At 47.7% G+C, this 27,854-nt stretch overlaps 1 protein-coding gene across 21 annotated transcripts; it reads right to left on the reverse strand.

Annotated features, from left to right (window-relative positions):
• Window positions 1–11,524: 11,524 nt before the first annotated feature.
• Window positions 11,525–27,597, reverse strand: APOL6 (apolipoprotein L6). Of its 21 annotated transcripts, none has more exons than XM_027593993.2 (7): window positions 27,238–27,595; window positions 26,793–27,112; window positions 20,141–20,223; window positions 17,960–18,084; window positions 15,156–15,986; window positions 14,183–14,281; window positions 11,525–11,945 (listed from the first exon to the last, which is right to left on the reverse strand). In XM_027593993.2, exons 4-7 carry the CDS (start codon window positions 18,058–18,060, stop codon window positions 11,924–11,926), a joined length of 1,053 nt encoding a protein of 350 aa, XP_027449794.2. In that variant the 5' UTR covers window positions 18,061–18,084; window positions 20,141–20,223; window positions 26,793–27,112; window positions 27,238–27,595; the 3' UTR covers window positions 11,525–11,923. The 21 variants fall into 21 exon arrangements, with proteins under 21 accessions (XP_027449794.2, XP_027449789.2, XP_027449796.2 ...); XM_027593988.2 differs by having other exon boundaries at window positions 20,141–20,227; XM_027593995.2 differs by lacking the exons at window positions 26,793–27,112; window positions 27,238–27,595 and adding exons at window positions 24,989–25,086; window positions 25,640–25,767.
• Between the last annotated feature and the right edge of the window lie 257 nt (window positions 27,598–27,854).

The raw sequence follows: 27,854 nt of genomic DNA on the forward strand, positions 1-27,854 counted from the left end.
CAAGGGCGATCATGCAGAGAACGGCCCCAAACAGAGGAACTGTGTCTAAGAGGCAAAAAGAATAACAAATGTCCACTACAGTCAAAGCCTTTGGCTGCCCCGCATCAACACATGCACGCATACGCGCACGCCGGCACGCACGCACGCGCACGCACGCTCACTGTTAAACAAATTCCAAAAAAAAAAAAAAAAAAGTTAAATGCTTTTCTTTTATATGCTGCTCTTATGCCTCATACAAACAAAAGGTCCCTCTTTTCAAAAGGTGATCAAAACACAACAGTTCCTGCGTCCAGCTCCAAACCAGCTTCCAATTCCAATCCAGAGTAGAGCACCTGTCTCCATTCTGGCTTCTAGGGAGGCTGAGAAGGTGAGTTTGTGGTTCACATGATGGGTGGCCAAATGTTTTGCAAATGTCCACTAGGGTCAGTTTCGGTTTCCTTTCCTCCTCCCCCTCCTCCTCTTCCTCCCCCTCCCTCTCTCCTTCACTCTCTCTCTCCCCCCTCCTTCCTTCCCTCCACAGGGTGCTCACCACTGCTCTCTCAGAGATACCAGAGAACTCTGTCCTGCTCAAGACAAGAAGACAAAACACAAAATACCTCAAGAAACAAACAAAAAAATGCCCTGCTCTGGTCTCATTCACTTGCCTTTCTCATCTTTAGAAATTAAGAGAACAGGAAATTCCCAAGTCCACTGTGCTTCATTCCCTCATGATGCTTCAGTCTGGCTCCCTGGGTGGGAGGGATGGACAATGGCCCCTCTCTAGTTTCCTGCCTGCTCAATGGAGAAACCCATCAGTGGTGATGAATCACATGGGCTGTGGGAAGAGTCCATTTTTTTTCCAAAGATTTATTTATTTATTTATTTGGTGGTAGGGGGCAGAGGGAGAGAGAATCTCCAGCAGACTCCCAATGAGCATGGAGCCCAATGTGGGGGCTCGATCCCACGACCCTGAGATCATGACCTGAGCCAAAACCAAGAGTCCAATACTCGACTGACTGAGCCATCCTGTCGCCCTGGGTAGAGTCAGTTTTTGTTTCACAGTATTTCCCTAAGGCCTCATTTTGAAAAGATATCTTCACAGAGTATCAAATCCTAGGTTGACTGTTCTTTTCTCTCAGTACACTGAAGTCATCATCCTAATAACAGCAATGCTCAATAAATACTTCATCTGCTCCCTATGATTCGGCCCCCACAGCAGGATGGGCCATGTGGCTAGTTCAGGCCAATGAAACATGAGGTAAAAATACATGGGTCACTTCCGGATCAGAACAGTGAATAGGCCAGGAGTGAGTTTCCGGCTGCAGCAAAAAATTTTCACTCTTTGCAGATGATATATGATTTGATAGCCCATCATCATGTCACAACTTGATATTGATATATATGTAGAAAATCCAAAAGAATTGACAGGTAAACCATCAGAATTAGTAATGAATTTAGTAAAGTTACTGGATGTAAGGTCAGTATGCAGAAATCAGTTGCATTTCTTTATACTAAGAAACGTACAATAATGGATGAAATAAACAATTTACAATGACATTAGAATGCACCAAATACCTAAGGAGATAGCCAGCAAAAATGTCAAGACCTCTACACTGAAATTACAAAGCATTGCTGAAGTAAATGAAAGACCTAAATAAATGGGGAGCTACCAGGATTGAAACAGTCAATACTGTTAAGAAGTCAGTTCTTTCTAAGTTGATCTAGAGATTTGGGGTGCCTGTGTGGCTCAGTTGGTTGAGTCCAACTCGTGGTTTCGACTCTGATCATGATCTCATTGTTTGTGAGATTGAGCCCCACGTTGAGCTCCATGCTCAGTGGGGAGTCTGCTTGAAGAGTCTCTCCCTCTGCCCCTCCCACCACTTGCACGTGCTCTCTCTCTCTCTCTCTCTCTCTCTCTCAAAAAAACAAATAAATCTTTTTAAAAAATAAATTGAGGGGCGCCTGGGTGGCTCAGTCATTAAGTATCGGCCTTCGGCTCAGTTCACGATTCCAGGGTCCTGGGATCGAGCCCTGCATCGGGTTCCCTGCTCAGCGGGAAACCTTCTTCTCCCTCTCCCACCCCTCCTGCTTGTGTTCCTACTCTCACTATCTCTCTTTCTGTCAAATAAATAAATAAAATCTTTTAAAAAATAAAAAATAAATTGATCTATAGATTCAATGCAATACTAACAAAAAATCCCAGTAGGTGTTTGGTTGAAATTGACAAGCTAATTCTAAAATTTACATGGAAATGCAAGGGCCCTAGAATAATAAAGGTCATCTTGAAAAAGGATGAGTTGGAAGACTTGCACAACCAGATATCACAGTTTATTGTAAAGCTACAGTAATTAAAACAGTGTAGTATTGCACAAGGCTAAACAAATAGACCAAAGGAACAAAATGGAAAATCCAGGAACAAACTGTGTAATGTCCATTGGCCTATTTGCCTCATCTTGGGTTGGTACCATCACTCCTTTGCAGTAGAGGTGCACTGAAATGCAGTGCAGGAGGATGATCTTTCAACCAATGGTGATGATCAATTGGATATCCATATGGGGGAAAAAAGTGAATCTCAATCCTTTCTTCACATCACACCTAAAGAATTACGGACTTCATTGATAAAGTAAAACACTAAAACTTGTAGGAAAAAAATCCTAAGAGGCTATGTTCATGACCTTGGTATAGGCAAATATTATATACGATATAAAAACCACAGATAATAGAAAAAAGTTGAAGCTTGGACTTGACTAACACTGAGAACTAATGTACTGCTAAGAGTACATCCAATTTCATAGCAGCATTATTCACAATAGCCAAAAAGTGGAAGCAATCCTCTTGTCCATCAGCAGATGGATGGATAAACAAAATGTGTTACATACAGACAGTATTTTTCCGTCTTCAGAAGGACTGAAATTCTGGCACATGCTACAACGTGGATGAAACTTGAAGACATTATGCTCAGTGAAATTAGCCAATTACAAAGGACAAATACCACAGGATTCCACTCATATGAGGTATCCAGAGTAGTCAAATTCACAGAGGCAGAAGGTAGAATGGTGGGTGCCAGGGGCTGGAGAGATAGGGGAATGGAGCGTTAGTGTTCAATCAGCACAAAGTTTCAGTTTTGCAAGGGGGAAAAGTTCTGGAGATGGATGATGGCGATGGTTGCACGACATCATGAATTCACTTAATGGATTTAATGTACACTTAAAAATGGTGAGGATGGTAATTTCATATTATGGATATTTTACAACTGAAAAACTAAATTAAAAAAAATATATACGCACACACCAGTAAGCAAGTAAAAGTCAAGACACAACCTGAGAGAAGGTATTTGTGATAATATATCTAACAACAGATTTTTATAAAATATAAGGAACTCCTACAAATCAATAAGAAAAGTAACATGATAAAAATGGGTAGAAGGGGGAAGCCTGGGTGGCTCAGTCAGTTAAGCTTCTGCCTTCGGCTCGCGTCATGATCCCAGGGTCCTGGGATGGAGTCCCACATCGGGCTCCAGGAGCCTGCTTCTCCCTCTGCCTGTCACTGCCCCCTGCTTGTTCTCTCTCTCTCTCTGACAAATAAATTAATAAAGTCTTTTAAAAAATGGGTAAAAGGCTTGGACAGGCACTTCACCAAAAAGGATATCCAAGTGGTCAATAAACACATGGATATGTACTCAACATCATTGGTAGTCAAAGAAATGTACATTAAAGTCAACAATCACACAGATATCACTACATACTTGGCAAAATGGTTAACAATGTAAAAAGCGACCATCTCAAGGGATGGCAAGGGTGTGAAGCACCTGGAACTCTCATACATTACTGATGGGAATGAACATTGACACCATCACTTCGGAAACTGTTCAGACATATTAATAAAGATAACTATGCATGTACCCTCAACCAGCAATCCTACTACTGAGTAGATATCTAAGTGAGATGAGTATATGGGTCTACCAAGGTACGTATTAACAAGGATGTACATAACAGCCTTATCTACAACAGCCCCAAACGTGTCCATCACCATTAGAATGGATAAAGGCATGGTGATATATTCATATAATGGAATAATAATCACTGTGGTGAGAAAAATAATGAACTCTGACTACATGCCACCTCACAGATAAACCTTTGATTGCAAAAGACTATATACTGTACGATTCATTTGGATGAATTCTTTTTAAGATTTTATTTTTTTATTTGAGAGAGGGAGTGCAAAAGCGGGGGGTGGGGGAAGCAGAGGGAGAGGGAGCCCGATGCAGGGCTCGATCCCAGGACCTTGGGATCATGACCTGAGCTGAAGGCAGATGCTTAACTAACTGAGCCACCCAGGCGCCCCTAATTTAGATGCATTTTAAGAGCAGGCAAAAGTCATCAACGGGGTTGGACACCAGAAGAGGGGACATGGTAGGCAGAACAATGACACCCCCTCCTCAGATGTCCCACCAGAAGCCATGTTATGTCACATGGCAAGAGGGCCTTTGCAGATATAATGAAAGTTACTGATCAGTTGATCCCAAGAAAGAGAGGATGCAGATAGGACCAATCTAATCACATAAGCTCTTAGAGATAGAGGAGTTTCTCTGGCTGGAGGCACAAGGAGGTCGGACAGATTCAGGGTGTGAGAAGGACCTGAGCCTCCTTGGAAAGCCCGAGAAGGAAATGAATTCCGCCAACACTGTGCATGAGCCTGGAAGTGGACACTCCCCAGGAGACTTAGCTTTGGCCTTGTGAGACCCGAAGCAGAGAATCTGGTCAAGCTCCCTGGATTTCTCACCTTCACAACCGTTGGGTAATATGGGGTGTTGTTTAAGCTGCTGAGTTTGTGGTCATTGATTATGAATTTAGAATGGCAGCCACAGAAAACTGATACACTGAGTATTGACTGGGAGGGAGAATAAGGGAGTCTTCTGGGGTGCCAGAAATATTCCATGTCTTGATCAGTTGGTAGTCACATGGGATATACCTAGGTAAAAATGCATTAAGCTGTACACTTAACATTTTAAAACCCAATTAAAAATAGAAAATGAGCCCCCATCCCGTCTCATTTCAGGAAAAAAAAAATGGGGAGGTGGGGGGGGTTGAAGCAGGTGATGGGATGGAGGCACGCACTTGTGATGGGCACCAGGTGATGATCGTCGCCAGATGTGCTGCATCACTGTCTTGCTCACCTGACCCTAATATAACACCGTATGCTAACTCGATGGAATTAAACTTTTAAAAAACAGAAAATGAGCAAAAACTCACCATCCTTACTTGTTCAGTTACAGCTCTATTGCACTATGGTCATAGAGTACAGCCTGGATAATTTCTTTTTCTTTTTTTCTAATTTACTGTGATTTTCTTTGTAGGCAAGGACTTGACATATTTTTATACATGTTTCCAAAGCCATTTGGAAAACTCCATTCTCTGTCAGGAACAAAAATATGGGTGCCTATCAGGTTCTTTCATCTCACTCTGTAGGAGGAAACCCTTCCTTTTCCTTTTCCTTTTCCTGTGCGGAGGGAAGGAGGGAACTCCGGGAGAGGAACACCCCAGCCTCTCTTCAATCTTCTCCAGGAGGAGGAGGAGTTTATCGGTTCATTTTTGCCGCAGTTGGTCCACCCATAGCTCAGCCAGTTGCTCAAAACTCTCCTTGGGACCTGCCTGCTTGCAGGAGAGCACGTGTTGGCTTCTGCTCCTGCAAGCTACGCGTGTCAGAGAGGCAAGGCCATGACCAAGGCTGGCAGCCACCCAGCATGCCAATGCCTTGGAGGGAGAGCTGCTCACTTGTGGGCTGAAATCCTCAAGGCCCCATGACTTGCAGAGAAGGCTCCCCTCACTCTCCAACAGCTTCATCGGCCAGGAAGGTCACGTTCTGATCTCCGTCTGCCTCATTGTTGTGCCTAGCTCTGGGTTGCTGCTGTGGGCCGAAAACTTTGAGAAGTATACTAAGAGTGTAAGGGGCGAGGTGATACATGGAGATTGTGTTCCTAAAGCCTACATTTAGGCCTTTGGCTTCGGTTATGTAGGTCGTGTGTGGTTACGAACTTGGCAGCTCACAGAGGCAGGTGGCCTTGTCCTCATGAAGGGCTGATCTCTCTCTCTCTCTCTTTCTCTTTCTCTCTCTCTTTCACAGGAATAGGTCTTGGTTGATGCCAGCCTTTGGCCTTTAAGCAGTGCAGTTCAGGAAGTAGATCAATTACAGGAAAGAGAAACTTGGCTCACAGCTCTTTTAGATATTGATAGATGGGAGTGGGGCACCATTTTTTCTCTACTATTAGGGTAGTTTGTCAGCCAGGTTGCACACAGCAGCTTCAAATCGATGTCGAGCATCAAAAATTCATGATGTTAAAAATTCACTGCGCAATGATTTTGAATAGACCTTTTCCCGAAGAAGACATACAAGTGGCCAATAAGCCCAGGAAAAGATGCTCAACCAATTCATCATCAGAGAAATGCAAATCCAAACCACACTGAGATACCACCTCATTAGGATGGCTGCTAGGAGACACGAGGAAACAGCAAGGGTTGGCGAGGCTGTGGAGAAATTAGAACCCGTGGGTGCTGTTGGTGGGACTGCAAACTGGTACAGCTGCTGTGGGAAACAGTAGGGCAACAACCCGGGTGGCCACAGTGGATGAATGGGTAAGCAAAGCATACCGCGTACATGTGATGGAGTGTTACTCAGCCGTAAGAAGGAGGGAAACTCTGACACATGCTATGACGTGGATGGACCTCGAGGACATTTTACTAAGTGAAATGAGCCAGCCACAAATGGCCAAATATTGTGTGATTGCACTCAAATAAGGTACCCAGAGCAGGCATATGCAGGGCACGGGTAACCAGGGGCCCTGGGTGGAGGGGCTGCTGAGTTAGTGCTTACCGGGGATAGTTTCAGTTTCGGATGACGAAAAAATTCTGGAGATGGACGTTGGTGATGGTTGCACAACCACGTGAATGCACTTCGTGCCGCTGAACTCACGCGTAGAAATGGTTTCAATGGTACATTTTATGTTATGTTTATTTTATTGCAATTTTCGAAAAAGAGAAAGAGAATCGCCATTTACCCAGTTGTTTTTTTTTTTTTTTAATCTGTTAGTATCACGCATGGGTAGACTGGGTTCATGCAGCTGACCCAAACACTGTCCCTCTTTTTTAAAATATTATTTCCATCCACCTTCGGGACCAAGAGAGGGTACCAGAGAGGGGCCAACCCTGAATTCCTCAGACTTGTCTATGGGTTCCGAGGTACGTTCACCACGATGAATGTCTTCATCACAGGAGCATCCCCACGGTTTTAGAATTCAGATACTCAAACTGTGGCTTCACCCAAAGAAGGATGGTAGGTTTTATAAATAATAATTTTTAAAAGGAATGGAGGCAGAGGAGTTGGCTGAGGTGCTGCTAGCCAAGACTGGAAGCAGGCACCTGCCCATTGGGGTGCAGACAAAAACGCACAAGGTGGTGGGGAGGCTGTTGACCTCCCTGGGAATCCAACTGGGCAGAAGCCACCTTCAGGAAAAGTCTCAGCTGAGAAGCTTGGGGGGGGACCCTTGGAACTCACCAGAAAGCTGTCTCTGGGTTGATGTTGAATTCACTAGGATGGATCCCCACTGGCTTCCATCTGGTGGCTGAGCGCCACAGGAACCAGGAAAGGAGCTCACGCCAGAGCCAGGAGGAGATGCCTGCAGTGCGCCCTCTACCGACAAAGCTTAACGTGCAGCCAGCTAACTAAGGAAACCGTCCGAAGCCCAGCACTCCCGGTGTGTTTGGAGCTGAATCGCGGTATTGATAACCGGTACAGGGACAAGATGCTAATAGTTGTGAATCTGGGTGAAGGCATACGAGAGTTCTTTGTACTATTTTTGAACTCTCCTCTATGTTTGGAATTATTCCTATGTTTAAACACTTAAAGAACCCCTTTAGCTGAAAAGAACCAAAATAAGACGTTGGAGAGGATGATTTTTTGACTTTAAAAACTGCACTGGACTCTAGAAGAAAAACTGATTTTAAGCTTCTTTGGTTCTTTTGGACTTTAAAAGATTCTGATCTCTTTGAACTGTCATCTCATGAGGGCAACACGATTTGATTTCGGACTAACTTTTTTAAGTTTTAATTTGCAAGCAGATCAAATTAAAAAAAATTTTTTTCCTGGAAATTTGCAATGGAAGGGGGCTAATAAGCTATGTGGGGCTTCTCGTTCTTGACTTTTTACTGTTGGACTATCTTTATGCTAAATCTTGATCTCACTGTACAATCTTTGAAGAGCTATATTTGACATGGTTTTCTATCACTTGGGATGGGAAATGAGAGAAATTCTGGTTATAGCAAGAGCTTGGAGTTAATTAATTAATGTTTTGATCTGTCCCATTTCAAATAAACCTCTTGCAGCAAACTTCATACTGCCCAACAGCAGACCCAGGATAATTCAGACAGAAGTGGTTGGTACAGAGGGAGCAGCTGGGTGAAGCTGAGAGCAGGGCTGTTTTAATGGATGGTTGCTTGCCACCTGCTGACTATGGACTTGACGGATAAATCCAATGCTTATTTAAAAGAAGGTTAGAACTAGTGGAAGGATCACTTGTTCCCTAGTCCTGTTTCCACGTGGAGGAATTCCATCCAAGGAAATCTCCTGGCCTCTCTCCATCCTTTTGCTTACCAATTCCAAGGAAGGATGAGCAAGTTATATGGCGGACAAGTTGGCCAGAAGGAAATGCCACGAATTTGAGGTCTGCTGGCCTTCCAGAGCACTCAGTATCTGTGCTCCTAAGCTTACAGGGCTGGCCCGAGTTTGCCCAGTACTGCGCATGGCAAGGGGTGAGGCCATCTTACTGAGGAGTGAAGTGGAAGCAAACCAGCTTGGGCATCCAACCTAAAGCTGCTTCTTCCAACAACTTTAATCAAGCTGATACTTTCATCTCCACCTGCCTGACTCTGGTCTCCTTCTTCATTGGCTCTGGGTCTTGGGATCGCGCCCCACGTTGGGCTCCCTGCTCAGCAGGGAGTCTGCTTCTCCCTCTCACTCTGCCCCCCCAATAGTACACACTCTCTCTCTCTCTCAAATGAATACATAAAATCTTTTAAAAATATTTCTGGAGGCGCATTTTTTTAAATTTTTTTATTGTTATGTTGATCACCATACATTACATCGTTAGTTTTTGATGTAGTGTTCCATGATTCATTGTTTGTGCATAACACCCAGTGCTCCACACAGAACGTGCCCTCTTTAATACCCATCACCAGGCTAACCCATCCCCCCACCCCCCTCCCCTCTAGAACCCTCAGTTTGTTTTTCAGAGTCCATCGTCTCTCATGGTTCGTCTCCCCCTCCGACTTACTCCCCTTCATTCTTCCCCTCCTGCTATCTTCTTCTTCTTTTTTTTTCTTAACGTATATTGCATTGCTTCAGAGGTACAGATCTGTGATTCAACAGTCTTGCACAATTCACAGCGCTCACCATAGCGCATACCCTCCCCAATGTCTATCACGCAGCCACCCCATCCCTCCCACTCCCCACCACTCCAGCAAAACTCAGTTTGTTTCCTGAGATTAAGAATTCCTCATATCAGTGAGGTCATATGATACATGTCTTTCTCTGATTGACTTATTTCACTCAGCATAACACCCCTGGAGGCACATTTAAAAAAAACAGGTGAAATTGATTTTAATAATACATTTAATTTAATGCAATCTGTCCAAAATTTAATGCAATCTGTCCAAAATGTTATCATTTCAACATGTGATCAATTAAAATTTTTAACTGGATTTTTTTTTTTTAAGTAGGCTCATACCCAGCATGAAGCCCAGTGCAGGTCTTGAACCCATGACGCGGAGATCAAGACCTGAGCCGAGATCAAGAGCTGGACACTTAACCGACTGAGCCCCTCAGACACTCTTATTAATTGAATATTTTGTATATATTTTACACTATGCCTTTGAAATCCAATGTGTATTTTATACTTACAGCACATCCTAATTTGGACTTGCCATATTTCAAGTGCTCAATAGCCACGTGGCCAGTGGATGCCACATTGAACAGTACTGGTCTACATGGTCTCGCCTATCAGTGAAAGGAAGTTAGTTTTCCACTGTAGTTTTGTCTAGGTGAATTATAACTATGAATTAAGGATATCTCTCCCTTTCTCCCCCTTTCCTGCAAACACACATCTTTTCATTGTCTCAAGAGACCAAGAAAGGGTTCAAATTGCTTTCTGATACACTTTCCCCCAGACAGCTATTTCTTTGAATATGACATGTGCATTGACTAGAACACATGGCCATTTGGATTTCTTTCAGCTGAAAGTTAGATTTTAGACCCATGGGACTGTGATTTATAGATGACCGTATTTTGCATTTCATCACGAATTCAAGGGCCACCTGAAGTTCATAGTTGAGGGTGGGCCTGGGTGAGCTGGACTGACACAGGAAGGCCCCTTGAGGCCACCCCCAACTAGTCAGGTGCTGATGGATGGATCTCCCCCATCCCCAGCCGACTTGGGGTTTAGCTTACTGACGGAGATTCCTAATTTCCTTCGACTAGAGGGGCAGGGCATGAGCAGGACCGTTGACCTCCTGTTTGCTATGGTCACAGATCTCAGCACGGGCAGGAAAACGTCACTGGCCACTTTGGAAGGCCCAACGCTTTGGAAAAGCCTGGAACTTGTGTCCATTGTGGCATCAAGGGGCACCTGTCAGCTGTTTGCTCCATTCTCACTGGAGCATGTGAACGTGTGCATCTTTCTCATCTTACTGACAGAGACATTACATCTCAGATCCCATCGGCTTCTCAGAACTCCTGGGACCCCCACAAAGAACCGTACTCAAGCTGGAAGAGAGAGGACAGATGGACGAAGGGCTTCTCCCGGCGAGGAGTGCGAAGCCTTAATAGTGGAGAGATACAGGAGGTGAAGGCACCGATTCTGCAGGATTCCAGGTGGTGGAAGAGCTCACTCCTGGGGAAGCAGACGGCGATGCACAGAGAGCTCAAGCTTGGAGGCATTGCCCTCCCCGGGAGGGAGAGAGAAGGCCACTGGGGCCCCAAGGTAGGGAGGGGGTGCAGAGACAGGGGCAGCCCGGCCCGGAGCCCCTACCCTCAGCAGGGAGAGGCTGAGGCTGAGAGACGTGGGTGAGGCAGGCAGGGTGGCCTCAGCAGCCCCTCGATACCCACGCAACCGCCTCTGTAAGGACTGACATTTCTGTCATTTCTGCTGAGAGTGGGCACCGCACATCCACGCCCACGTGGAGCCCTGGGTTTCATTCCGGTTACACTTAACCTCAGGGCCCAAGCACCAAAACGCAGACATGGAACCAGGCCACTGAGTGTTGCAGGCGGCTCTCCAATCGCCACTCTAATTCATTCTTTTCCGTTTTCTTCCAGACATTCGTCGGAAGAAACAAAAGGCCACGCCGAGAGACGATCTGCTCTGGGCCGGGCATGACTATCCAGAGCGTTTCTTTGGTGCAAGGATGCTCATACACAAAGCCCACAGTATTAAACGTGGAGAAAGCCGTTTATTTACTTACTGTGGACGCACAATGAACACACCTTTTAGAATCTCTAAAAGTAAGAAAGAGAGTTTTATTGGCAGAAAGGACACGCTCTTCACAGGGGAGAACGGGCTCCGGGGAGAATGAACCGTGTTTACAGGGTGATAGCCTTTCTTACATCTTGTAAAAGCTTTAACGATTATAGATTTGCACGCAGGCAGGAATCACGGGTTTACCAGAAAGGAATGCGGGGGGGGGTGGGTAGGAGCATTGATTGACCTCGAGGACAAGATGGTTTTCCTTCAGGTGGCTCACTCACAAAGCACGTGTACGATGCCTGACGCATGCGTGGCGGGCCATAAATCAGGCTTTGGGTTTGAACAAAGATTCTACACAGTCACGTTGACTTGGAAGGAAATCTCAAATGGCTTCCCGCAGTATCTCAGGCCTTCAGAGAGTTTTTTCTGTCATCATTCTGCTCCTGAAGAACTTCTGAGAAGAAATGAGAACAGCAAAAGCAGGAAGCTCAGTGGCACGACAACCATTTAACCCCCGCGAGGGTAAGATGTGGGAAATGGGACTGGCAGGCTGTGGTCTGAAATGGGGACAGTGGCTCTCTTTCCCCTCCACGCTTTAAATCTTTCCCGTTTCCCATGATATATTTCACTACTGTAATGGGGGGGGGGGGGGTAGGTGGAGACTCCTCCTTTCCCTTCATAGGGTCCTTCTTTATTCAGGGACCCCAAGTCAGGGACTCTATTTTAAGAAAAGAAATCGTAATAATAATGCAATAAGCCTTTGGCACACAGATATTCATTTTACCACTATGCATAAAAAAAAAATTGAAATAATCTAAATGTCCCTGAAAGCGGAAGGCATCTAGTGTGGCCCTTACTTTTCCTCTTCTGGCAACTTTCTCCATTCCCGTACCCTACAGCGCCCACCGCTCAGGCCAGCATCCGGCGCAGGCAAAGGCACGTGACCCAGTCCTGACCAATCAGAGCAGTCCCTGGGCCTCTGCCCCGCCCCCTTCCCCTTGGGAGCACCCAGCTGGAAGGGGGTGCACTGGGTTGCAGGGGTCGGGGGGGGCTTGGGGGAGGGCTCTTGTCTGAACCTGGTGCAGGCCTGCCTGAGAAATGGAATGCCTGATGACATCCTTTTTTGTTCTCTGGATCCAGACACACCTGAAGCCCGCTGTACCCTTAGGTGTCTAAGCACACAAGTCAATAAACTCCCTTTTTTGTGTTAGCCAGTTTGCGTGGCTTTTGGCTACCTAAAACAGAAAGTGATGACTAACATATGTCTAATTTAAAAGATTGTATATATATAATCAAGAGAATATCTCGTAACATTAAAAAAAAAAGTCTATAAAAACTAAGTGAAATAGAGAATGGTAGGAAAATATTGTAAAGTGAAAACAGCACCCTGGAAAGTTCTAGATCTGTAGGCAAAGGGGAGAATTGAGAATGAGAGAGAGAGGAAACTGGGTTGCAGAAAAAAATCTAGGATGTAACGCAGCCTTGAGGGAGGGTCCCCAGTGGGCAGTCTCAGGACAAGTATGGAAGGCAGGTGCTTTAATATTCTACACCAGACTGCCAACAGTCGTCACCCTTGGTTGATGCATTATTTGTTTTTTTTTTTTAAGATTTTGTTTATTTGACAGAGAGAGACACAGCGAGAGAGGGAACACAAGCAGAGGGAGTGGGAGAGGGAGAAGCAGGCTTCCTGCCGAGCATGGAGCCCGATGTGGGACTCGATCCTAGGACCCTGGGACCATGACCTGAGCCGAAGGCAGACGCTTAACAACTGAGCCACCCAGGCGTCCAGTCGATGCATTATTTCTAACTCTTATGTTTTACTTGTTTGAATTTTATTTTATTTTACTATTTTTTAAGATTTTATTTATTTATTTGACAGAGAGCACAAGCAGGAGGAGCGGAAGGCAGAGGGAGAGGGAGAAGGAGAAGCAGGCTCTCAGCTGAGCAAGGAGCCGGATGCGGGCTCCATCATGACCTGAGCCAAAGGCAGATGCTTAACCAACTGAGCCACCAAGGCGCCCCTGCCAGAATTTTAAAAAAATTGTATTTAATGTCCATGCACTGCTTTCAAAACAGCAGCTAAAACCTAAGAAAGAAGTAGGTTGAAGATAGGTGACACGGAAAGCCTGGAGAGGTCCTCACAGTTTCCGAGGACATCCTAAGTTGCTCTGAACTTGGGGAGGAGAGAAGCGTTCCGGGGCCTCTCTCCTTCCTGATGGAATCTGGTCGAGCAGGTTCCAGTGACGTCCTGTTGTGTGCAAACCCGGGTCTTACCCAGCATTACCTTGGGTGCAGGAGGAAGGGAGCAGAGCAGGCAGCTGGCCACAGAAAGGTGAGCACAAGATGCCCCTCACCTCGGGGACCCTCCTGTCCTATCCTCTGCATTTAATATAGAGCCCACACCAATCGACACATGCTTCATGAGGACCTACTGTGTGCACGTGAGTGAATGGGGCACGGGAAAAGCAGCGGGAAAGAGGCACCTCCCGAGAGAAGGGATGGGGGAGAATGAAGAAGCAGGGTGGTGAAGGAGAGGCAGGACAGACAGACCTCACCACACTCACTAGCTGACCGTGCCCTCAGGCCCCAGTTGGACCTCCCAGTTGCTAAGTCTCTAGGCATCGCCTCTGCCAACCCAGCCCGCCCCCACCCTATCGCCTTTTAAGTCTGCTCAGAGTCCTCTCCTGTCACCTGGGGACCTGCTTCCCCACGCCTGCCTGGGGGTCAAGCCAGAGACCCAGTGGCTCCGCCCAAAGATGAGCTCCCTGGCCTTTTCTCTTGGAAGAGTTTCTGTAAAGAAACAAAAACACCAGTCACAGGAGGGCTTGCGAAGGAGGGCTCGGGGGGCAGCCTGGCAGGCTTCCTGGCTTTGTATCCTGACTCTGCCACCCCTTAGCTGTGAGCACTTGGCGAGTCACCAAAGCTCCCTGTCTTCGTCAGCTGGGGCTGCCCTAGCGGAATAGCACAGACCGAGTGCCTTATATAAGGGGAATGTGTAGTTCTGGAGGCTCCGGCCAGTTGGGTTTCTGGTGAGCCCGCCCCCCTAGCTTTGGAGAGGGCCGCCTTCTTGCCGTGTCTTCCTACGGACTTTCCCTCTGTGCGGGCGCAGGCAGAAAGAGAGAGCCCTCTTGTATTCCCTCCTCCTCTTAGAAGGACACCAGTCTCATAGGACCACCCCTTCCTATGACCTGATTCAGCCCCAGTCACTTCCCAAAGGCCCCACCTCCAAATAGTCACACTGGGGCTTCAACCTATGAAGGTTCAGGGACACATTTCAGTCTGTAACGCTCCCTGTGGCTCAGTGCTCTCTGCCGTACACCTGGGAAGACCCTCTTCCCAGCCCATGGACCTCAAGGAGCATTGAGAGAGAAATTGAAGGCATGACCAGGTCTGTCCAGGACAGGCGCCATTATCATCAAGAGGCACCTGATGTCATTTGGACCCCCCGGGCCACCAGGTGCCCCAAATCCTCAGGAACATCCAAGCAAACTTCACACACACACACACACACACACACACACACACACACACACACACACACACACACACACACACGCTGGCTCCCTTAACACCCTTTTCTTAAACCTTGGTGCCCATCAGCCCCAGTTAAAGTTTCTCCCTTCCCTCCAGCCCTACCCACGAAGGAGATGTCAGCCTCACTTACTGCTGCAGACTCTCACAGAGCTGGGTGAGTTCCATCAGCTTCCTTTCCAGCTCCTGAGCGTGGGCTCTCAGCTCTTCTGCCATCTTGCTTCCTTCTCCTTCCTTCAGTTGCTTCCAGTTGCTCCGGAGGGTGACCACGTTCTGGCAGAGGGAGAAGCCAGCCATAGCACTACACAGCATGCGAACATTTTTCTCCATCAGCACTATTGTGCCCTTAAAGGCCCTTTGCAACTGCATGCTCCTTCGGGCTGAGACTTGGCCAGTGGTCAGGAGACGCTTGGCAGCAGTGGCCAGACGCGGGTGGGCTCTGGCTATCTGACAGGCACGGATGTTCTTCTTAATATCACTGATGTTACTTCCATAATCATAGGCCTTCTTTCCGACACTCAGGACGTAGAAGACTTTCTTTCCCTGAGCCTCGTTGACCTCATGGTCATGGGTGGGCACTAGGGTGCTGGCGTGAGTTTGGGCTTTTTGATTTTGACGGTGTTCCATGATGTTGATGAAGATGCTGGTGAACCCGACTGCTGTCCCCAAAACTTTACCAGCAGCAGAGAGCGCCAGACTTCCTCCTACTGTTGCTGGAGCAAGGACCAGACCCAGCATGCTCATGGCGTCTGAGACCACAGTGAGGGAGGTGGCCACCATGTTGGTCTTGGTGAATGTTCTGTGGGTTGTGTCGATGCTGTCTGCAAGGGCATGGAGCTTCCTGATGTTCACTTCTAGCTCTTCCTTGATGATGGGAAACTCTCTCAAAAATATTATTTCTTCAGCTGACAGATCCTCATCTTGTTGCTGCACATCCTCACACAGAAGAATGTCATCCTGGTCCCTGCGAGTGAGCAAAATACAGGTTTTGCTTAAGTCTCCCAGATGGGAAAGTCACATTCTTAGGCCCATTGTGGTTTCTGGGTGTTCTTGCCACTCCTGCCTCTGCATCCTTCCTGCATCTCCCTGACACCTCTGTTACCTCTCACCCAGCCATGGAGAGTCCCAGAGCATTGTTGGGAGCTGCTGCTTCCATGAAGAGAAGAAACACACATCATAGAGACTTCTGGAGGGACAAATGGGAGAAACACAGCCTTGCCTAAGAGATGGAGAAGGTAGATTAGTCCTGGGGGACATGTTCAGCCTTGTTCAAAGAGACGGTCACCCAGGAGGGGCAGTGAGGAAATGCTAAGATCTGAGTCAAGATAAAGAACCTGAGACTAAGGGAGGGGCAGGTGTGGGAAAGGCAGGCGAAGGAGGAGACCGGGCGGAGGGTCCTGCGTTTGTAGCCGCAGGTCAGAGGGAGGAGGCACCCTGCTGTACAATGCAGCCCACACTCCCACGGCCTTGACTTTGGCTGCTGTGGTGGCCTTTGCCTCCAACCGGAGTTGAACACCAAGAGGGCTGAAGTAAATTATCACTAATATCTTGAAGGTTCTCCTTGGCACTTCGCCAGCTTTACCTGACGACTCAAGCAGATGGGTTGGGTCCTTCATGGAAGATGTCAGGGACAAAGGGCATCTCCTCCCCAGTGTCTCACAGTACAGAGTATTAAGGGATCTTCATCACCACAGAGGAGTTTGGCCTTTATGGGAGAACAGTGTCAGGGAAGAGCAAACCTACTCCTTCGGGCACTTTCCTCAAACCAAGGGCCATTGGTGCATCTTCTTGAAGGCGAGCTTGGGAGGCCCGGTGATGACGGATTCCCTGGCCCAGAGGAGAGACTCAGAACTGGAAGGAGCCCTAGCCAGGGTCCAAGCTACCACCTTTACTTTTCAGCGGAGGGAACAGAAGCCCAGAGAGGAAAGGGGACTTGAGCGAAGGGACACGTGAGATGAAGATGGAGCTCTGAGCCCACCGCCATTCTGGGCTGTTTTTCTCTCCTCTGTCGGCTGATGTCAGGAATTCCTCACTGAAATACACACACACACACACACACACACACACCTTTTAATATCTTTCTCTCTCTCAACACATGCACACAATTTCTCAATGGAAAAGGTAAAAAAACAAATATACTTCCAAGGAAACCCCTTAGCGTTAATAACGAATGAATTTAGGCCCAATGATCAGTTAATCAGCAGCTGTAAATCAATTCACAGAGGAGAAGGTTGCCACGGGCTTGCAGGGATAAGGGGAGGGATGAAGGCCAGGAGGGGGGACACAGCTGAGGACCCCTAACCTTTACGGATGCCACAATCCAGCCCTCCCTGCCCTTGTGTTTCCTCAGGGGAATGGGGACAAGGAGGCGGAAGGACAAGGAGGTACAGAGATTGACTACCCCCACTGTGCATCCACTACTGAGTTTTGTCTTTAACATGGTTGAGAGAGAACGGGAGTTTGGCTTCTTGTGCTTTTGAATGAACCCGAATGTCTCCGATGCGGGCATTTCCTGCTGCCTCGCATCCTCACGGGGGGACAGGTGCAGCATGATGGTCCCGCTCTAGAAGGCACCCCCTCGCATACAGCTCCCCTGGCTCACTCTGCGAACGTCTGTTGACTGTCCGCACTGTGCTGGAAGCTGGTGGGGTGACGTCTGCGGATTTGCGGCTCATTGGGCCTGAGTTCTTCAACGCAGTGACACCAATGGGCCCTTTTGGTAATGGCTGAGCCCTCACGGGCCTCACCTCTATAGGCGGGGCAGTTTCTGCCCTTCCAGGCCTATTGCCCACTGTCGGGCACCTGACTGATCTGGCTTTCTCTCCAAAATATTCAGTGTAGGCCGTGGAATATTTGTTTCCCTATCGCATAGCAGGAGGGTGCCTGGAGCATTTCAGCAGGAGCCGCCCTCCCCAGGGACAAAGCTCTCCACCTTACCTCGGGCATTCTGTCCCTGCCCTGTTGTCCAGAGGCTCCTGCCACCCCAAAGTTGAGCTCATTTGGTCCTTGGGAGAATTAGAGGTGCCCTCATGAGTCATTGGTGCAACGTCCTGCTTGGACACCTGGAAAACAAGGTTATTGCAGGTGCCAGGAAACCATGTGAATTTCAAGGTTTGCGGTGGGATTTTAGGTTATGTAAAATCAAAGTAATAATGAAATACTGACAATATACTAAATATTTGCAAACTACTGCCCGTACATTTTATATTGCAGTGTCGCTTATCTACGGTAAGCACATAAAGTCAAGTCCTCAGCTCAATAAGCTTTCACAGACACATACACCCAAGTAATCACCACCCTGATCAAGATATAAAAAAGCAGCTTTCTTTGGCCTGCTCGCAGTCAGTCCTCATCTCCCCCACCCCCGGGGGGTAACCACTCTTCCATAACCACTGATCAGTTTGCCTGTTCTTGAACTTCATATAAATGGAGTCATTTGTTTGTTTGGATTCTTCCGCTCAGTTTAACGTGTGTGAAATTCGCCCCCGTTGTGGGTATCATTGGTTTTAGAAATGATTGCTATGGAACATTTCATTATATAAATACACCGCGCCTGGGTGGCTAAGTCGGTTAAACGTCCGACTCTCGATTTCTGCTCAGGTCATGATCTCAGGGTCATGAGATCGAGCCCTACGTTGGGCTCTGTGCTCAGAGGGGAGTCTCCTTGTCCTTCTCCCTCTCTGCTCCTCTCTGCTCCTCTCTCTCTCTCTCAAATAAATAAATGAAATCTTAAAAATAAATAAATAAATAAACACACTGCAATTTGTTGATCTATTCTTCCATTGATTGATATGTTTCGGTTGTTTCTGGTCATTGGCTATTATGAATGAATTGATTATAATGATTAAAAGATCATTTCACAACAACAACAACTTATAAGGCCCCTTTGTATAAATTACATTCCAACAGACATATCGATATTATATTAATATTCTGAGAACTGCAAAAGGTCCTGCCAGAGCATATGGGTGGGGTCTGAAATCCATCCCAGAATCTACTTGCCAAGTGTTCAGACCTGGGGCCAGGGATAGGTGCTGTGTCTTATCTGGAAAAAGGAGCACTTTGATTGCATGCGTGCTTGCTTGCACAGAGCCGCTATCCATTTTTTAAAGATTTTATTTATTTATTTGAGAGAGAGTGGGAGAGGGAGAAGCGGACTCCCCGCTGAGCAGAGAGCCCGATGCGGGACTCGATCCCAGGACCCTGGAATCATGACCTGAGCCGAAGGCAGACGCTTGACCGACTGAGCCACCCAGGCGCCCGGCTGTAGAGCATGCATCCTCAGAGCTATATCCATTCGCAGGCTGGGTGGGCTTTTTCTAATAAGCCCCAGGGCACCACATGGGCTAATGGTGGCCCTGATCTAACTTAGATGTTAAAATGATCACTTGGGCTGGAAAAGAGATTCCAGATTTGCAAGAGGGGAAGCAAGGAGACCAGTTAGAAGCGACTGTGGTGGTTAGAGCAAGAGAGGACAGCCGCTTGGACTGGGCTGGCAGAAGTGATGAGAGAGATTGTATTTGCAGGAAGCCACAGGATTCTTCAGGGGCGTGGGATGTGGGAGGGCAGAGTGCAGGATGACTTCAGGGTGAGTCAAGTTTGGGGCGTGAAGGACTGTTACGGTGAAGATTCTATTTCCTGAGATGGGAAGGGCTGAAGGTTTTCTGGGCAGGTAATGGACTGCAGTTTGGGGTGAGTTAAGTTGGAGGTGCCCATTAGACATCCAAGCGATGCTGAGCAGGCAATGGATCTATGATTCCTGTTCCAGCTGGGAGATTAAATTTGGGAGCCATCTGTATAGAAAGTACTTAAAGCCATGAAATTGCATAAGAACCCTAGGAAGAAAGTACTAGTAAAGGTCAAGTGTGGTCCATGACTGAGCCCAGCAGTATCCCAACAGTTAAGCCCAGGAAGAAGACAAGGAAGCGGCAAGAAGCGGAGAAGGAGCAGCAAGTGAAGTACAAGGAAAACAAAGACATTTTGGAAGTCACATCTTGTGTATCCTTGTATTTTTAAGTGTTCTGGGGGGCATTCTGCTTTCCATCTTTCCCCTACAAAGACATCATTGGATTCTGCTTTACCCTCTCATGAAAATGGCTGGAATGGAAGGAAACTAACCTTGGCAAATCTGAGGGGGTCTCTGTTGCTGGGAAGTTCAGAAGGGCATCTCTGCTCTTTTCCGTATCAGAAGGACAGGGAGTCTGGCTGGGAAGAGACATTGTTTTAACCTTCCAGAAGAGGAAACTTGACCTACCGTTAGTATAAAGACAGTATGGTGAAGTGGATTGGAAGCTCCCTCTGCCACTTACCAGTTCTGAAATTTCAAGAAAATTAACTCACTGCTCTGTTTCCTCTTCCTTCTCTGTGAACTAGCTAGGAAAGGAAAAACGCCAATAAATGTTCAGGGACAGTAGTTCCTGCATTTTTCGTAAGTATAAACGGGATAAGTATCTTCTATCAAAAGGAAAAGACCCTGATACTGGTTTAGAAAGCAAAATCAACCATATATATGGCTTACAAGAGATACATCTGAAACACAGTGACCCAGAAAAGTTAAAACTAGAAGAATGGACAAAGTCATAGCAGCCCAGGGAGGTGGCTGTGTTGATAAAGGGTAGGGCAAGGGACCCATACGATGGAACTGTTCTGTATCTTAATTCTGGTGTTGACCACCCAAATCTACACATGTGAGGAAACTGCGTAGAACTAAATACACACACATGCTCACACAAATGCACACACACACACACACACAAATGAGTGGGAGTGAAACTGGTGGATTCTGAATAAGTTGGTGGTTTGTATCAATGTCAGTTTCCCAGTTGTGTTACGGTAGGACAATTTTGCAAAACCTTACACCAGGGAATCTGAGTAAAGGGGGTACGTGGGCTCCCCCTGTATTATTTCTTACAACTGCATGTGAATCTACCATTATCTCAAAATTAAAACTTAAAAATACCATAGCATACACCTAGTGGAATGGATAAAATCCAGAACACTCGTAACCCCAGATGCTGGTGAGGATATGGAGCACCAGGAACCCTCTCTGATTGCTGGCGGGAATGCAAAGACACTTTGAAAGACCGTTGGGAATTTCTTACCAAAACTAAACATACTCTGACCATACGATCCAGCAATCACATTCCTTGATATTTACCCAAAGGATTTGAAAACTTGTGTCCACACAAAAACCTGCACACAGATATTTATAGAAACTTTATTCATAATTGCCAAAACTTGGAGACCACCAAGATGTCTTTCATTAGTGAGGAAACAAATGGTGATCCAGCCAGATAAAGGAGTAATATTATTATTCAGCACTATAAAAAATGAGCTATCAAGCCATGAAAAGACCCGGGGGAAATTTAAATGCATTTTACTAAGTGAAAGTAGCCAGTCTGAAAAAGCTACGCTCTGTGTGATTCCAACTATAGGACATTCTGGAAAAGGCATAATTGTGGAGACAGTAAAAAGAGCCGTGGTTGCCAGGGGCTGGTGGGAGGGAATGAGGAATAGACAGAGCACAGAGGATTTTTAGGCCAGGGAGACTATTCTGTCAGCTATTGCAATGGTGGATGGATACATGTCATTATACATTTGCCCAAACCCATAAAATACACAACACCAAGAGAGAACCCCAATGTAAACTATGGACTCTGGTTGATAATGATGTGTCAGTGTAGGCTCACCAGCTATAACAAGGGTCCCATTCTGGTCTGGGATGTTGATGGGGTGGGGGAGTGCTGTGCGTGGGAGGGGGGACCCAGGGGGCGTATGGGAAATCTCTGTACTTTCCCCTCACTTTTGCTGTAGATCTAAAACTATTCTAAAATATGAAGGTTATTTTTTTAAAAAAAGAACCAGCCAAACATGCAGATACAAAAAGGAAGCAAAAAGCAAGCATAATTCATAGTTTAAAAAAAAGGAAGGAAAGAAAGAAAGGAAAGGAAAGGAAGGAAGAAAGGGAAGGGAAGGAAGGAAGGAAGGAAGGAAGGGAAAGAAAGAAAGAAAGAAAGAAAGAAAGAAAGAAAGAAAGAAAGAAAGAAAGAAAGAAAGAAAGAAAGAAAGAAAGAAAGAAAGAAAGAAAGAAGGAAGGAAGGAAGGAAGGAAGGAAGGAAGGAAGGAAGGAAGGAAGGAAGGAAGAAAGAAAGAAGGAAGGAAGAAAGAAAGAAAAAGAAAGAAAGAAAGAAAGAAAAAAAGAGAGAGAGAGAGAAAGAAAAGAAAGAAAGAAAGAAAAAAGAAAGAAAGAAAGAAAAGAAAGAAAGAAAAGAAAGAAAAAAAGAAAGAAAGAAAAGAAAGAAAAGAAAGAAAGAAAGAAAGAAAGAAAGAAAGAAAAAGAAAGAAAGAAAGAAAGAAAGAAAGAAGAGAAAGAGAGAGAGAGAAAGAAAAGTCTGAAAACCACCCCAAATGGACTAGTTAAGTATGTGGTTTATCTAACCATGAAATAGTATGCAGTCATTTAACCAAATGAGGCAAATCCATATGAGCAGAGGGAAGGCTCTCCAGCACACATTGGTACATGAGAAGGCAGGGTATAGGATACTGTATAGTGTGCTCCCATTTGCATTGAAGAAAGACACATATGTTTGTAGAGACCAGAAACTAGTAACACTGATTGGATTGGGGGTCAGGGATGAGAGGGAAGCTTGCTTTTCACGCTTCATCCTTTTATACTTTCTATCAATCACTTTTGCCATATACCTGCCTGTGATACCTTGATTTTTTTTTTAAAGACTGTCCCCCCAGGGGCGCCTGGGTGGCTCAGTCGTTAAGCGTCTGCCTTCGGCTCAGGTCATGATCCCAGGGTCCTGGGATCGAGCCCCACATCGGGCTCCCTGCTCAGCGGGAGAGCCTGCTTCTCCCTCTGCCTCTGCCCCTCCCACTGCTTGCGCGCTCTCTCTCTCTCTGTTAAATAAATAAATAAATAAATAAATAAGAAAGTCCCCCCACACATGTTTTGAAAGCACAAAAACCCTTGCAATCCTTTTTCCCCCCTAATGATTTAAATAAATACAGGTTTACGTAGAAGATGTAGAAATAAAAAATACAATTCTTCTGTATTCTCACCTCACAAAATAACCACTGTGGACATTTTATTTTATAAGCAAAACAAAAAAAAATTTTTTTTAGGATTTATTTATTTAGAGGGAGTGAGAATGAGAGAGAGAGAGAGAGCACATGAGACGGGGGGAGGGTCAGAGGGAGAAGCAGGCTCCCCGCCGAGCAGGGAGCCCGATGCGGGACTCGATCCCGGGACTCCAGGATCATGACCTGAGCCGAAGGCAGTCGCTTAACCGACTGAGCCACCCAGGCGCCCAGCAAAACAAAATTTAGACTCATGACGTACATTCAGTTTTGTGTGAATTTTTGTCATTTAACATTACATTACAGTGGGACCCCATATGATTAAATAGTCTCAAACAAGCTATTTAAAGGCTGTGTAACATTCCATTAGATGGGTGTTATTATTATGTATTTAATAATTCTCCTGCTATTGAATTTTTGGGTTGTCTTCAGTTTGAGCTTTGTTTTTGTTTGCTTTTATAATTTTTGCTTTATAAATACTTTTTGATCCTTATATAAATGTTGGTCCACACATTTGGGTATTTCTTTGGGATAGTCTTAGGATAGTCTTTCTCTGGATTATTTCCTGCATCAAAGATGAAAAACATTTTCTTGGGCACCTGGGTGGCTCAGGCGGTTAAAGTGTCTGCCTTTGGCTTGGGTCATGATCCCAGGGTCCTGGGATCGAGCCCCATGTCAGGCTCCCTGCTCAGCGGGGAGTCCGCTTCTCCCTCTGCCTCTGCCCCTCCCCCTGCTCCTGCTCTCTCTCTCACTCTCTCTCAATTAAATAAATAAATCATCTTTTTAAAAAAAATGTTTTCTCCTAGACGAACCATGAGAGACGACGGACTCTGAAAAACAAACTGAGGGTTCTAGAGGGGAGGAGGGTGGGGGGATGGGTTAGCCTGGTGATGGGTATTAAAGAGGGCACGTTCTGCATGGAGCACTGGGTGTTATGCACAAACGATGAATCATGGAACCCTACATCAAAAACTAATGATGTAATGTATGGTGGTTAACATAACAATAAAAAAATTTAAAAAAAATGTTTTCTCCTCTCTGACTTATAAAGCTAGGTTTCAGGGATTTGGCTCCAGGGTGCCCATGGCCTATAATATGAGGCACGTTTTGGGGCTTAATTGTGCCAAACATGTATCTACCTACTTTATACACCCTTAATTCTCTCAATGACTCTGTGACACAGATGCTAAAATTATCCCCATTTTCCAGCTGAGGAAACCGAGGCACAGGGAGACCAATACCATGCAGCCGGTATAGACAAGCACACAGTGTGATTCCAGCCAGGTCTGCAAGTCAAGCCGAAAGCGATAGACCTCAATCGAGGCGGAGTTTTCTCCCCAGGGATGTTGGTAATATCTGGAGATGTTTACAATTGTCATCCAACTCTGGGGGAGGCAGGAAGTACAGCTACTGGCCTTGAGTGGGTGGAGGCTAATGAGGTTTCTAAACACCCTGCAGTGCACAGGACAAGAAATGACGCAGTCCAAAATGTCAGTGGTGCTAAGGTGGAAAAACCTCAATTCTTGGGGCACCTGGGTGGCTTAGTTGGTTGGGCATCCGACTCTTGATTTCAACTCAAGTCATGATCTTGGGGTCCTGGGATCGAGCCCCGCCGCAGACTCCATGCTCAGCAGGGAGTTTGCTTGAGATTCTCTCTCTCTCTCTCTCTGCTCCTCCACCTCCCTCCCACACCCCCGGTCTCTTTCTCTGAAAATAACAAATAGATCTTCAAAAAGAAACGAAAAGGAAAGAAAAACCCTGGTCTGGAGCCCCATTCTTTGCCAGCACCCTGTCATACCTCGCCATGTCCTATGAGTCCTATGGGATGAACAGGGAAGATGATGCAGGGAGCCCTTTGCTCCCACCCCACCCCCCACTCACCTTCTCTCTGTGGATGTGCGAGGATCCTACCATTTGGCGGCCGCTTCCTTGCAAACCAACTCCCTCCAACATACCAGCTAGGTAAAAGGCAGCTCACTCTGAAAACACGGTTTCAAGATACTCCCCTGAATCTTCACCACCACCCTTCGTTCCCCAAGTCTCCCCCTGCCCAATAAACCTACAGTCCCGGGAACACTGCCGGTTGGCTTTGCACTTTGGAGACAAGTCACTTAGCCTCTTTGTTTCTCCAAGGATGACATGCCCTCGAGGGAAACTCTTGTCACCAGTGAGGCCTCCTACACTCTGGGGGCCGACCCTCTCCTCTAGCACCAGTTGGAGGCGGGTGCTCCCCAGCCGGCAGAGGTGAGATGTAACTTGGTTTGTCCTATCGCCTTTGTAATCCTGTTTCCACCTAAACTTCAAACAGCCCAGGAAGAGAGAATCCTACCCTGATTTACCATCAAAGAAGTCGCGCTTCAGGCCTTTCCCGAGGCCAGAGCCCTGGCAGGACGGGGATGTGACCCCCGGTGGCCCTGGTTCCAGCTCTCTGTTGTGAGCCAAGTGCCTACAGCCTCGCTCCTCTGCCTGCAGTCTTGCTGAGGACTCAGGTGCCCAGGGACAGGAGGACCCCACCCTGCGCTCTGTCCTCACCTCCCTGGGGCCTCTGGTCTGGCGGGAGGCTGTAGCAGAGTCTCCAGCAGGTTCTGTTCCCCGGAGGAAAGCCCGAAGCTCTGCAGACCTCTTCTGAGCCAGCTGAGAACTTGGTCCGGGCTCTGCCGGCTCAGAAATGGTACAAACTGAAGCAACACTTCTGGGAAGAGCAGGGCTTACCGAGAAATGTTTTTCACTTTTGTTTTCTTTTCTTGCCTCTTTCCCTTCTAGCTGTGCAGGAAGCAAAGCAGTAGAACCATGGGCGGAGGCCCAACCCCCCCTTGCCCTGCCCTCGCTGTGTGCTGGGCGCCAGGGTAGCGGCCAGTAAGGCGAGGGCTCAGTCTAGCGGACCACACGGAGCTGTTCCTCACCGGCGCTTGGCCTCGATTCCCCAGCTGTGAAATGGACCTCAAAACAGTGCCTGTGGCTCAGGGCCGTGGTGAGGAGCGAGTCCCTCAGCGCCCAGTGTGGACTGGGCGCCCCACAGATGCGTCACCAGTGACCACCGTGGGTGCTGTCACATGGCTCTCCCGCCCTCTGAGCTGGGGGATGGGCGAGGGCCGATGCCTCAGATCTGTAACCGTGACTTTCTGAAGTCGCTGGAAACCAAGACCTGTTTCGGTAATTCGTGTGGTGGAGGGACCTGACCCTGACCCGCCCGGGTGCAAGGACACGGTTCTTGTGTATCCTGCTTCATTCGCATATTCATGGTTTCCCTGAGAAATAGTAGCATGTGACCAAACAGGGCAGCGAGGGGGTTGAAAAACCTTTCCAGAACCTTTCCCCAAATCCAAACCATGGGAAACTCTGAAACACATCTGGCCCCGAAGGTTTGAGTACAGGATTGTGGTTGTGAGTCTCCCGAGTTGCAGATGGCGAAACTGAGACCCCGGGGGAGCGGTGTGGGTCAGTGGCTTGCCCGTGGTCACACAGCTAGGAAACGGCAGACCCAGTTCTAGCCTCCATGTCTGTGGGAATAACCTGCGCAGTCGTGGGCTGAGATCTGTGTCTCCGTGTGTGTGTGTGTGTGTGTGTGTGTGTGTGTGTGTGTGTGTGTGTGTGTGTGTGTGTGTGAGTGTGGGCCTTGTGGTTTGTTCACATCGATAAGGCAGAAAGCCCCAGGTCGACTCCCCAGCCCTCCCGGAGGCCTTACCGGCTCTGTGGGCGTCCCCCGGGGCCCTCCAAGCAGGGAGCGGGGATGAGAGGCCGGTGAGCTGCTGAGCTGGGACTCGGAGGGGCCTGAGGGGCCCTGGTGTCCTGGCCTCCCGCACTCTGGACAGAGGCTGTCCTCCAACTGGGGCGGCCTCCCTGCAGCTTTCCCTGGCAACAGACGCAGATGCTGAGGCCTCCCCCGAGGGCCTGGGAGCCGGCCACTGGACTAGGGTGGTGTTTACCACGGCGGTGCTGGTGAAGCAAGAGCCCCTAAGAGACTCGGGGCGAGCGAAAGAATGTCACATGCAGCAAACGCCGCTTCTGGGGTGAGACAGAAAACATGTGGTGCGTCACCCAGCTGAGCGAGAGGACGGAGCTGCTTCATTTCATAAACCTCCCCTCCCCTTCCTCGGGGGCCCCCACCCTGCTGACAAGAACAAACTTACCTTACGCTCCCTCAGTCTCTTGCAATTTCAAACACACAGTGTTGGGTCAAGTTGGTCATTTGGCAGGTGAATGTTCAGGCAAATTCGGACCCGACTTGGGCATCAGGGCTTTCCCTCTCCCCTTGAAAGTCTGCAGCCCCCTGAGAGGGCACCTGGGTGGGGATGCCTGTGTTGTGCCTCCGGGGTCTCCCTGGCCTGCACAGAGGCCCCCGGTGTCCCACCGTCCCATCGGGCGGCAGCTGCCTCTGGCTGAGGAAGCCCATCCAGGTGGCTGCCGGTTTGGTGGCGGCCCCCGGGCTCTGGTTTCAGCCACACCGGCCTCTGGCCCACACGCCCGGGGAATAGGCTCCAATGCGCTGGGCCCATGTCCCACCTTGCAGGCCTTGCTCAGGCCCTGGGGAACTGCAGGGGGCAGGGTGGGAGGGGGATGAGCTGGGGAGGCCTGGCGGGGGGGAGGAGGTGCCCCAGCCCCTTCCTTGACCCAGGCACACACCACTGAGGCTTCTCCAGCTGCTGCCCCTGCCCCAGGCCTCTCTGCTCTGGCTGCCTGCCTCCTTCCTTCCCCCAGGCGGACTTTTCCTACCACTTCTGCCAGAGTTTGATTGCCTTATTGCTCG

This window comes from Zalophus californianus, chromosome 9 (genome assembly GCF_009762305.2).
Source record: "Zalophus californianus isolate mZalCal1 chromosome 9, mZalCal1.pri.v2, whole genome shotgun sequence".
In the NCBI taxonomy this organism is placed as follows: domain Eukaryota; kingdom Metazoa; phylum Chordata; class Mammalia; order Carnivora; family Otariidae; genus Zalophus; species Zalophus californianus.